At 37.2% G+C, this 13109-nt stretch overlaps 1 protein-coding gene across 2 annotated transcripts in view; it reads left to right on the top strand.

The window, feature by feature from the left end:
- The window catches only part of RAD51 (RAD51 recombinase), a 29974-nt gene that overhangs the window by 2695 nt on the left and 14170 nt on the right, over positions 1–13109 (top strand). For both annotated transcript variants that reach the window (XM_001503522.6, XM_023619869.2), the window contains exons 2-5: positions 677–779; positions 2288–2425; positions 8271–8388; positions 10059–10150. In XM_001503522.6, the coding sequence (XP_001503572.1) occupies positions 693–779; positions 2288–2425; positions 8271–8388; positions 10059–10150 (435 nt within the window). In that variant the 5' untranslated portion in view covers positions 677–692. The remainder of the gene's footprint in view (positions 1–676; positions 780–2287; positions 2426–8270; positions 8389–10058; positions 10151–13109) is intronic.

The raw sequence follows: 13109 nt of genomic DNA, 5'->3' as shown, positions 1-13109 counted from the left end.
ATTCATTTGTGCATTCACTGAGGTCCGTAATTGATTAAAATGGTGATCTTTAAATTTCATACACTCCTATTAGAAGCAAAATGTGTGACTACAAGCATGATCCTTGCCTGAGCTGGGAATTTACCTCTCATCTCCATCTATTGTTTCTCTATCAGGAATGGAGGCTTATGGGCAATCATTCTGTACCTTCATTTCACTCCTGTCCCACCACCCCCAAACCCTGCTTGCTGGAAGGGAACAATGGAACTGAAGCAGTTTAACCGTTCACCTTTTTTTTTTTTTTTAATTATAAGTAGAGTCCCAGAAAGTCTGCATTCATTTGCCAAATATTTACCAAACACCTGACAGTTATGATGTATTGTAGAGTGTATAGAAATAAATAAAATTTGGCCCCTACTCTCAAGGAATATGAAGCAGGGGACCAGGGGCATGTAGTTGATCTAGTTAAGCTATGCATCTTTAAGAAGCAAAATAGTCCTGGCTCTCCCTAGTCTTTCTGATACAACTAGCAAAGTAGAAGGGAAAGCTGGTGAGAGATTTGTTCTTTTTCCTGCCATGAGTCGGTCAGTGAATAGACCAAAAGCCTAGCAAGGAATTCTTCAGAGATTTATTGTAAACCTGAGTTTGCAGCTCTTTACTTTTAGTGTTCTTCCTGATGGCCATCTGTATTTTTCAGTCTTGAACACTGAGTAATGGCTATGCAGATGCAGCTTGAAGCAAATGCAGATACTTCAGTGGAAGAAGAGAGCTTTGGTCCACAACCTGTTTCACGGTTAGAGGTATGTGTTAGTTGCTAATTTTGGAACTACAATACTGGACTAGATTCTTCTACCTATTGGGAGAAATCACAACTTTTACAAATACCATTGGTTTACTACCTCAAATCAAGACCCAAGTTAGAGTTTTCAAGGGCATTGTCAAGGATCCTGTGGAAAGGCTTAAGATAGTTGCTAAACATGTCTGTCTAGATCTCTTCTTTTGTTGAGAATTCTCCTCCTAATTTATCATTTTTCTTTCTCAGAGCTGGATTGTCAGAAACTAAGAAACCCTAGGATCCCATGGCGGAGTCATTTGTACTAAGTATGAAATTACTGTTCAGGGAATTACAGTGGCCAGGGCCAGCTATATGGGAAGGAGACAGGAGCAACATCTCTCCATTGACCCAGATCTGTGCTGAAGTTAGTAGGAAGACAGCTGTCATAGAGAGGCAGAAGGGCTTGAAGTGTGAAGGTATAAGAGCCAGGCTCTAGCTTAGGACTCTGCACAAGAGCTGGGGCCTTGCACTATTTCTGCCCACTGTACAGAGGCCCCGGTGTGAGTGCAGCTGACATGGGCCAAAAGAAGTAGGAGTGAAAGCAGAGAAAGCCTTCATTCTTCTGTTTCTTTACACATATTCCTCCCATCCCCAGCTAAGCTTCAGGACTCCAGAAGTTACTTAAATGGGTTTGTGATAAACATTAGAGAGTTTAGAGTCATAACTTGTTATCGTGAGCATCCTTAAATACACATGTGTATTGCTTATTGCTTAAATATTAATAGCAGACATGGTTTGTATGGGCAGATACTATTCTCTCCCCTCTCCAAACCTTCCCTGACCCCCAAATACATAGACATCTCCCCATGCTTTCCCCCAAGTCATGGTTTCGGTGGCTAATAAAACCAAAGCTGACTTTGTATATAGGGAGGAAGAGGTACCTTTAGGTGGCTTGTTTTGAGAAGTATGTATGTAAGTCCCTGACCAAAAGTAGTTTTCCCCATTCTTAATTCAGTTGTTAGAGCAGAGCTTTCTAGTCATTGTGCTGCCAAAAGGATATTGATATGCTAAGATACTGTTCTTCTTAGCTCTGGGGCAACCTTATCAGTTTACCCTAGCTTAGTGTAGACGATATTATTTTTTGTGTGTGCTTGATATGGGAAACACTGGTTTAAAGTGGCCATTTAGGGCTTAGGGTCTCAAAGTTCATTTAGAGTCCCAGGCATAAAAGGTCGAGAGTTGCAGGTTTATTCCCAGTGCTTAGGAATTACTGGTTTAATCTCATTTCGTGATGAGTCCATTATAAGAGTTTTAATATACATGACATAGTGCTAGTTTAAAACTGGTTTTGCTAATGAAAAGGTTGATAATTTGTTATTAAATACCTCATATGTAGGGCACACTTTTCAAAGCTTTTGCATATAATATCACAGTTCTCAAAAAGAGCTCTGTGAAGTAGGTAGGGCAAATATCCACACTGGACAGTTGAGAGAACTGAAGCTTAAATTTATCCCTGGTTTTCTTCACTTGTAGCAATGTGGCATAAATGCCAATGATGTGAAGAAATTGGAAGAAGCCGGATTCCATACTGTGGAGGCTGTTGCCTATGCACCAAAGAAGGAGCTAATAAATATTAAGGGGATTAGTGAAGCCAAAGCTGATAAAATTCTGGTAAGTACTGCTTATGTAACCTAGGGAGGCATTAGTGGAAATAGTACAAAGGGGTATACAGTGAAAAGTGGTGGTCTTTCTCCTTCTATCCCTCATTGTTGACAGGATGACCCTGTCCCCCTTTTCAGAGGTGACTGCATTACCAGTTAATTATCTTTGTATGTACCTCCTTGCATAAATTGGAATTTTCTCTAGGGAATTACAGTATCATGGGTTATGACATAAATACTGCCAAATTGACTACCACTTTGCACTCCTACCAGCAGTGAGTGGTGTGTACCTTATCTTTCTGGATATTATGATGTCATGCCTTAGAAATATATTCGTTAGTATGCAGCCACTAAAAACAGTTTTGAAGAATATTCATTGACATAGGAAAATGTTCCTGATATAAGAAAGCAGCTTAACAAAACATGCGTGTATGTATGTATACACACATGAATATACGTGTGTGTGTATATGTGCTTGATTTTTGTTTTTAAAAATGTGTGTTTGTGTATAGCACATACACTGGGGGTAAATACACTACAATATTAACTGTTATTTCTGGATGGTAAGAATGTGAACAGTTTTTATTTTGCCTCAGTTTTCTGAAGTTTCTACATTTTTTTTTTTTTAAAGATTTTATTTTTTTCCTTTTTCTCCCCAAAACCCCCCAGTACATAGTTGTATATTTTTCAGTTGTGGGTCCTTCTAGTTGTGGCATGTGGGATGCTGCCTCAGCATGGTTTGATGATCAGTGCCATGTCCACGCCCAGGATTCTAACTGACGAAACACTGGGCCGCCTGCAGCGGAGCGCGCGAACTTAACCACTCAGCTACGGGGCCAGCCCCATACATTTTCTATAATAAACATATATTACTTTTAAATAGACAAGCTGTTTTTATCACTTGAAAGTCATATTAATTAGTCTCTCTGTGTATAATCTGTTAATTAATCACAGGCAAGATTCTTTAATGATGACCAGAGAATGTGATTTCAAATGATGAGCTTAGTTTTTTTACATTAATAAATGACATAAAAATGATTTTACTGGCTTAGCGGAAATGAGGTAGTAACTTAATAATCTCTTATACTATATAGCACTTTAACTTTGAAATCCCATCCTTTTCACTATATTCTCATTTGGCCTTCATAACGACACAGAGAGAGAGGTAGGGCCAGGATTCTGCCTGTTTTACAGATGTGGAAGCTTAGGCACAGTGGTTCAGTGATTTATCCAAGGTCATACAGATGATGGCAGAACTAAGACGAGAACCCAGTTATTTTCATCCTATTATACTGTGATCCTTTGTTGTCTCCCTCCAAGGTCTTATTATTCTTGGGTCAGACATCTTTAGCACCCATAATTCCCCATGATTACATTTTATTTTATGCACTTATCCTCTGGTATTTATATAGTTACACAGTTTGATTGGCTTTACCCTTGAACTTTTATATAGTGTAAAGCAAATATTTATCTATAAAGTTATGTTTTCATATTTTGTGTTGATTCCTGTTACAGTTTCACAGAAATTTTCTCTGAAAAAGAATCTTCAAAAGCCAAAGAATCTTCAAAAAGAATGCATTTGTTATTATTGGGAGCTTCCGCACATGTAGTTCTGCCATGTAGCTTAGTCAAATGGACAATATCTGAGATTTGTTTGTACTTATTTAATATCTCATACATTAATATATGCACAACCCAGTATTATACTAAGAGCTTGAAATTTGTAAGCACTGGCAGGGCTGTTATTCCATTTATTTAGTACCAGTCTGTGATAGTAAGCCACTCAGGGCTCAAAAATCATAAGTAATTCTTAATTTAAGTCCTTGGAGTAAAGGTGTTGCCATCCATGGAAGTATGAAATTGTCATTTATTGGATTACTCAAATAAATAAATGTTTGTTGAAGTGGTGACTTAATTGAAAATAAAAGTTCTGAGTCCCTAATGCCTCATTGAAAGATTGTGATGTTGACTAAGCCAGTAGGTGGCTCTAAAGTCTGTTGTTTCTTTCTGGGCATGGATTTTTGACTGAACAGATCCTGACAGGGTCTTTGCTTATGCCTTGTCAGACATTAGTTTTAAAAATCAAATCCAGTGTTTTGTTTCTGTGAAAACATATATACAAACCTGTAATAAGTGAAATGAGATGTGCAAAGTGATATAGATAGGTCTTTTTATTTTTCTGTCCTCTTTGATTTCAGACATTTTATGAGTTTCTGGTGGGTAAAGACTGTGTTATTTGCTTTTAAAGGTTAAAGAATATTTGGTCAGTCACAGTGGCTATCCCCTCCCATTCCCCCAAAGTCTTTGGAACTGAGACTTTCAGCAAGAAGATCCACTGTCACAGTGGAGAAAGGAAACTAAAGAAAAGAAAAATCGTGTTCAAAATATAAATCAAAGTGGTTTCTTAACAAGAGAGAGAGATATGGTGAACAAAACAACTCATTCAGAAGGTGGCAGATTCTTCTGTGGTCGTCTTCACATTTTCAAAGTTTAATGTAATTGTAATTGGCTTTTGTTGAGCTCTGCTCTCTTGGTGCACTATGACAGTACTGACAGATTCAGCATGGATTTTTTTTGTAATATTTTTCTTTTACTTGCCATTCTATGTAGTGTCCAAGGATTTGGTAGTTCTTAGCTATTGAAAACTCCAACAGATTTAACACTTCTGCCTAGCACAGATGAAAGCAGGCTTATTGTGTAAGAATAGAAGTAAAGTTCTGCCAAATTACAGTTGCCTGGTTTTACTTCAGATTTCACTTTGGTTATAATATTCTGTTTTTTTAAGAACTCCTAGACTAGAAAATGTAGAGGTTAAAATCACTAGAAGGGAAAGCATCTCCTATGAGTATTTTTTCTTCAACTTTTTTCTTTTCTCAAAAGCCCCCTAGTACATAGTTGTATATTCTAGTTGTGAGTGCCTCTCTTTGTGCTATGTGGGACGCCCCCTCACTATGGCTTAAGGAGTAGTGCCATGTCCGCACCCAGGATCTGAACCAACAAAACCCTGGGCCACCAAAGCAGAGCGCACAAACCTAACTACTTGGCTATGGGGCTGGCCCCCCACCCCTTTTTTTTAATTATTATTATTCATTTTAAATATGAGGAAGATTCGCCCTGATCTAACATTCACCACCAATCCTCCTCTTTTTGCTGAGGAAGATTGACCCTGAGCTAACGCCTGTGCCCATCTTCCTCTATTTTATATGTAGGACACCTGCCACAGCCTGGCTTGATAAGTGGTGCATAGGTCCACGCCCAGGATCCGAACCTGTGAACCCCACGCTGCCAAAGTGGAGCATGGGAACTTAATTGCTACGCTACCCGGCCAGCCCCTTCTTCAACATTTTGTTATTAAAATTTTTGAACTTACTGCAAAGCTTGAAAGAATTTTACAATGAACACGTATATACCCGTCAAGTAGACTCTACCATTAACATTTTAATATGCTTGCTTTATCACCTATTTATCTCTCAATCCAGTGATCAGTGTATCTTGGAATTTTTCTATGCTTTTCAAAGAAAGTTGCAGATGTCAGTACAATTCCTCCTAAATATTTTAGCATATATTAACTAGAGTTCAATATTGGTTTATAGTTCCCCCCCTTGGTATTTTTATTTTCTAATTTTCATTAATCTTCATTCATCTTGAAGATTAGAAGTTATGGGAAGAGACATCACAGAAAAAAGAAGGGAAGAAATTCTCAAAGAAATAATACAAGAAAATTTCCCAGAGCTTAAGGGAAGCAGAAGTCTTACATAGTAAGACCCACACCTAGATACATCATTGTGAAATTTTAGTATACCAGTCATAAAGAGAAGATTCAGAGAGAAAAAACCTAAGTGACCTGAAAAAACCAAAAATCAGAAAGACAGCACATTTCTTATCAGAAATCTGGATGGTAGAAGCTAGTAGAGCAATGCCTTCAAAGATCTGAGAGAAAATAATTTTGAACTTAGAATTCTATTGTAGTAATATTATTAATCAAGTATTAGGGGAGAATAAAACATTTTCAGAAATAGAGGAATTCTGAACGTTTTTCTCTTGTCCACTCTTAGGAAGTTACTTGAGAATATACTTTACCAAAATGAGGGTGGAAAACAAAATCTAGGTTAGAGTGACTCCAACTCAAGTACTCAGTGAAGGAAGACCCAGGACAGTAGCTAGCCTGGAGAGCAGACAGCCCAGTTTGGAGAAGGAAAGGAGATCGTCAGGGGGAAAGAAGGATTCAATAGAATACATAGTAAGATTGAGAGGTTGGAAAATTTGAGAAATGATAAAGTCAGACACTTGAGGAAGACATCGCTCAGTTATAAAAGTAAGGTAAAATGGAGCATGATTTTGAAACTGGTGGTGTATAAAAAAGAATGAATTTGAGTTTGACAGTAGAAATCTTTGAGAGACATAGGGTTGTTAACATTGGAGCCTTAGTGAAAGAATTGTATTTCTAGCACACCATTTGGTTCTGCAATGAATTATATTTACAAAGCTATAATATAAACATGGTAATGAATTTTCAAGAGAAGTATTAAGTAGTAGACAAGTTTAAAGAATAATGCGACTCACTACTTAGCTGTTCATTGATTTTTTCTTTTTGTTGTAGCAAATTTTGAATTACAAGTTTAATCTTTTTACTTGCTGTAGATCTATTCAGTTTTTCGTTTTTTGTTTTTTATAGTCAAACTAAGATAATTTATTTTACTGAATTTAGACTCGAATTCAATTATTCAGTGCCTTGGCTTGGATTCTTTTTCTAGAGTGAGTTTTAATAGTTTGTATCTAGGAATTTCCCTATTTCATCTAAGTTATCTGATTTGTTGGCATGGAGTTTTATTTTTGTAAGATTAGTGGTAGTGTTCCCTCTTTCACTTCTGATTTTAGTGATTTGAGCCTTTTTTTCTTGGTCTAGCCAAAGATTTATCAATTGTGTTCATCTTTTCAAAGAACCAACTTCTGGTTTTCTTGATTTTCTCTATTATATTTCTATTCTCTATTTCATTAGTTTCCGCTCTAATCTTATTTCCTTCCTTCTGCTTGCTTTATGGTTAGTTTGCTCTTCTTTTTCTAGGATCTTAAGATGGAAGGTTAGGTTATTGATTTGAGATCTTTCTAACAGAGGTGTTTACAGCTATAAATTTCCCTTTAAGCACTGCTTTTGCCACATCCCATAAGTTTTGGTATATTGTGTCTTCATTTTCTTTCATCTCAAAGTATTTTATAATTTCCCTTGTGATTTCTTCTTTGACTCATTGGTTATTTAGGAGTGTAATGTTTAATTTCCACATATTTGTGAATGCATTTATTTTTAAATTTTGGAATCAACCTATAGATTGATCATTGAAGGCTTATCAATGACTACAAAATAGGATATAAATGTTCTCAACCTTGACAATGTATAAGAAAAGGTACACCTGACAGAAGGGGAAGTAGACATGGAGGTAAAGGACAAATGTCCTCATTTAAGGTAGTTGAAAGTTACAGTCTGTGATTGATGGACCAGGAAATCAAGGTTTAAATATGTTGTTAGACTTTGTATTATAGTGTTAATTTATCATAAATCAGGTGAAGTACGCATGTGGGTCTATAATTTCTTTTTCTTTTTTTTTTTTTTTACTACATGAATGTGTTACTTAAATTGGCAATTAAAAAGTTAGTCTTCATGGAGTCTCTAAGTTAGTTTATCTTTTAGTTGCCAGAGAGAGAAATTAATCCTAGAACTAGAACTACTAGTATTTTGATGACTTTTTAAAGAGAAATCATTCTGGAAATTTTGTTAGCTGTCGTCTCTTTCTATTGCATGCATGCTTCTTGTTTTACTAAGTATATTTTGTTGATTTGACATTTCTTATTTTTCCCAGACTGAGGCAGCTAAATTAGTTCCAATGGGTTTCACCACTGCAACTGAGTTCCACCAAAGGCGATCAGAGATCATACAGATTACTACTGGCTCCAAAGAGCTTGACAAACTACTTCAAGGTGTAGTAATCCCTTATCATATGTTGTGAACTGCAGTTAGCAAAGCATCCAGGTCACAGAACAAAACTGAAGTATTTGGGTAGAATTTATGTGTTAGCTATGATTGAGAGAGAAGAGAAGGATCCACACTGAAGAAGTAAGACTGCTGCAGGCTGGAACCTGACTTATAAAATACTAAAGTTATCTTCCAGTTAAATAATTTAATCTCCATTTAATATTGTAGTCAGAGAGTAAGCGCCCTCTGCCTAAAGAAATAATTATAACGTTCTACTCTACTACAAGGTTGACAATCTGATGATTGGTTAAAAAATTCCATGTTTTGGATGGACCTTGAGGGTATTATGTTAAGTGAAATAAGCCAGAGAGAGAAAGATGAACTCTGTATGACTCCACTCATAGGTGGAAGTTAACATATAGACAAGGAGATGTGATCGGTGGTTAGCAGGGGAGAGGGGGGTTGGGGGAGGGCGGAGGGCACAAAGGGTGAAGTGGTGCACCTACGACATGACTAACAATGATGTACAACTGAAATTTCACAAGGTTGTAAACTATCATAATCTTAATTAAAAAAAAAATTCCATGTTTGAATACTACATTGTAGTACACACTAACCTTCAAGACTTTATGGAAAGCTGTAAAAGTTTTAAAACTTTTGAAAACATTGCTGTCCTAAATTATTGCAAAGTTAGATTTGGTTCTTGTTGCTTCCCCAAATATTTAATAATTTAAGTGCCCCCCCCCTTTTTTTTTCCTTCTTCCAAAGCCCTCTGGTACATAGTTGTGTATTTTTTAGTTGTGGGTCCTTCTAGTTGTGGCATGTGGGGTGCTGCCTCAGCATGGCTCGGTGAGCAGTACCACGTCCGCACCAGGATTTGAACTGGCGAAATCCTGAGCCGCCAAAGCAGAGCGCGCAAACCCAACCGCTTGGCCACGGGGTCTGCCACAAGTTTTTTTTTTTAGGGTGCAACATAGCATGAGTTCGAGAATCACACTCAAATTTGAGTGTTAGCTCTCCTGTCCCCCCTCCCAGGATTTACTGGCTGTATTACATGGTGCGAATTACTTAATAGTTCTATGCTTCAGTTTTCTTCTCTTCTTAATGAGGATAAAAAGACCTCCCACGTTATAAGTTATTGGAATTAGATAAAGTGATGCATATAAATACATAGCACTGTGCCAGGTACACGAGAAACATTTAGTAAATATTAGATGACATATCTTTTTTTTTTTGAATGACTGCTTATTGACTTGTGTTGGTATTGTTCTGTGTCTTGATAGTGGTGGTAGTTACATGAAGCTACAGATGTGATGAAATTTTATAGAACACACAAATGAGTGCATGTATAACTGGAGAAACCTGACCAAGCTCTGTCGATTGTATCAATGTCAGAAAACTGATATTGATTGTTTACTTTACGATTGTTATGTAAAATGTTAATATTGGAGGAGTTTGGGTGAAGAATTCATGGGACCTCCCTGTACATTTCTTTGCAGTTTTCTATAAATCTAGAATTATTTCAAAATAAAAAGTATTTTAAAAATTACTGCTTGTTGAAAATTATATTTCCAAATTATGTAAACATCTTTCTGATGAGCTTCAAGGGCATTTCTCTGATTATTGTTTCTAAACATTGTATTGTGCTAAGAGGTGTTTCTTATTGCTCTTTTAGGAGGAATTGAGACTGGATCCATTACAGAGATGTTTGGAGAATTCCGAACTGGGAAGACCCAGATCTGTCATACATTGGCTGTGACATGCCAGGTGAGCTGTTGGGGCTCTAACTAATCAAATCAGCAAGAATGAGTTGATTCCTGCTATTTGCAAGCATCTTTTGGGATGGCACTTTGTCTGTCCTTAAGAATCCTATAGATTCCTACTGCAAAATTCTTTCACATTTTAAGAAACTTCAAGATCATTGATTTCAAATACTTTGGTACCATCTACTAGGCCTCCCCTCACTGTCACCTGCCCTCTTCACTAGTCTAGATTTTATGATTCATCATTAAAATCATTCCTTTACAAATACCCTCAGATTTACATCTCCCACCTGAAGAGATGCCAATCTTAGATGAACGCTGTCTGTCTTCTCAGTGCCTATTGCCAAATAGGCAGTCAAACTGGAGAAAAATCATAACATAATGCTAATTGGCTTCACTTTAAATTCAAGATGACAAAGTAGGTTAACGTTCAGTACTGTTTCGCAGATCTGCTGAATTTCTCCATTTAGGCATACTTTTTCCCACTTAGTAAGACAACTGTCTTGTACTTTGTCCTTTCTCCTCAAACCTTCTTGCTTCTCTTCAACCTTCACTCTCAGCCAATGACCTAACTTACTCTTCATATCAAATCTATAAATCCACTTACATTTATACCCACCTTTTCTTATCTTGGGTTACAATGGAGAAAGTGTCTCTTTTCCTCTCAAAGGCCCATCCTACCAGTGTGATCTGGTTACCATCTCCTGCCACCTTCTCAAGGACTCTACTCCTGTTTTCTGCTCTGCCTCTCTATTAGATGATCCTCATTGGTATACACACATATCTATTTCCATCTTTAGGAGAAAACCTTTCCTGGACTCCTTTTGTTTCTTCTTCCTTTACTTATGCTCCCATTCATGGGTGGATTTGGAAACCGACACGGTGAGTTAAATAATTGCTTAAGGTCGTATCTCATTTAAGTAGTAGATACAGGTGTCAAATGAAACTTCAGAGCCCATGCTCTTAAAACCTTCATAAGATTAGAACCTGTAACTGGCTTGTTCTCTGCTGTATTGCTAGTCAGTCTTCAGCACTCAGTAAATACTTGAATGGATGGAGATGATAAAATAGATGTCCTAAGGCATACCTGATACATTATAAATGGTATAGAGGAAGTAGCATAACTATTTAAGGAAGAGAGAGGGATTACTTCACCCTGGAGTAAGCATGGAATACTTTATGGAGAAAAGAGATTGGACCAGACTCCTGAAGAATGCTAAATTTGAGCAGGTAAAAAAATTAAAAATCATTTAACTGTAGGGAATGGTATGAACAGAAGTACAGGGGACAGGGAGGCATAACGTATTGAGGAGAAGACAATAAATAAACCATTTACTTAGAGGTTTTATTTGGAAAAGTTGTAGGAGATAAATCTTAAAAGGACACATTAAGACCATATTTTAGAAGGTCTTGACTCCAGTGTAAGAAGTTTATATTGGGCTGGCCCGGTGGCACAGCGGTTAAGTGCACATGTTCTGCTTTTGTGGCCCGGGGTTCGCTGGTTCGGATCTCGGGTCTGGACATGGCACCACTTGGCAAGCCATGCTGTAGTAGGCATCCCTCATATAAAGTAGAGGAAGATGGGCATGGATGTTAGCTCAGGGCCAGTCTTCCTCAGCAAAAAGAGGAGCATTGGCCGCAGATGTTAGCTCAGGGCTAATCGTCCTCAAAAAAAAAAAAAATGTTTATATTTGATTCTGTAAAGAGTGGGGATCATTCAATGTTTCACAGCCGAAGAATAACATGAGCAAAATTCTCAAAAATATTCTAGTAGCAACCTGTTGAATGAATTGGAAGGAGAGTTGAGAGCTGAGGGTACTTGATGTGTGATTTTTACAAGAATTAGCTGATCTGGACTAAAGTAAAATAGTGAGACTGAAGGGATATAGGCAGAAGATACACAGTCATACATCACTTAACAGCGAGGATATGTTCTAAGAAATGCATAATTAGGTGCTTTCATTGTTGTGCGAACATCATAGAGTATACTTACACAAACCTAGATGGTATTGCCTATACACATGTGGGCTATGTGGTACTAATCTTATGGGACCACCATCCTATATGCAGTCCATCATTGAAACATCATTTTGTGGTGTATGACTGTAAAGGGCAGCACTTAATGATTGACAATAAAAAATATCCCTCAGCCCAACAGTGTATTAATTTGGTAACTTTAAAAAGGATTGAGGAGAGAGAGACAGTTTTTATGGAAAGATGAGTTCAAGTTTAGAGGTGGTGAGGTTGAGATGATGAGACAAGAAGTGAAAATTTCTAGCAGTATTTAGAGATGTGGAACTAAGTCTTATACAGAGAAGTAACATTGGAATCTCTGAAAATGAAAGATCTATGAGAGAGAAACAGAGAGAGGAGGATATAGAAGAGAAACTGAACAAACTTCACTGTTTTGCAACTTCAAGCAATGTTTTGAGGAGCCCTTTTTCTTCTTTGAGTGGGATCCTAGCATTCCCTGGCTTTAAGAGTATACTGCTGTGAGTGGCTGGCCCACAAAGCACCCTGGAACCGGACTCATTCCCATGGGCCAACTCTCAAAATCTTTTGAAGCTTTATTACAGTTTTAGCTATATCATTGTGATAGAGGAGGCTTCCCAGTATCTTTCTATTCTAGTGTGAATTTTTATCCTCTCGATAAAGTAACAGTAGTTCTTGGAACTCATTTATGAAAATGAATTTAGATATCAAATATAAATTGTTCTTTTTTGTGTTTTTTCCCTTGTAAAACAAGTTATGAACTGTCCTTCATAATTTATTCTGTATTTAAATAGCACTTTATCAAAAATATTTATTACATTGATATAATGCTGTGCTATAGTCAAAGATGCTATGTGCCATAAAAAAAATAGGAACTTTGTTAGGACCATGTGTCCTGCATAGGATTCACAGTTAGTAAAACACATATCTGTGGAGACTAGTATAATGAGACCGATGTTCTCAAGTCACCC

This window comes from Equus caballus, chromosome 1 (assembly GCF_041296265.1).
Source record: "Equus caballus isolate H_3958 breed thoroughbred chromosome 1, TB-T2T, whole genome shotgun sequence".
NCBI lineage: Eukaryota > Metazoa > Chordata > Mammalia > Perissodactyla > Equidae > Equus > Equus caballus.
This window is presented reverse-complemented; position numbering and strand designations above follow the sequence as displayed.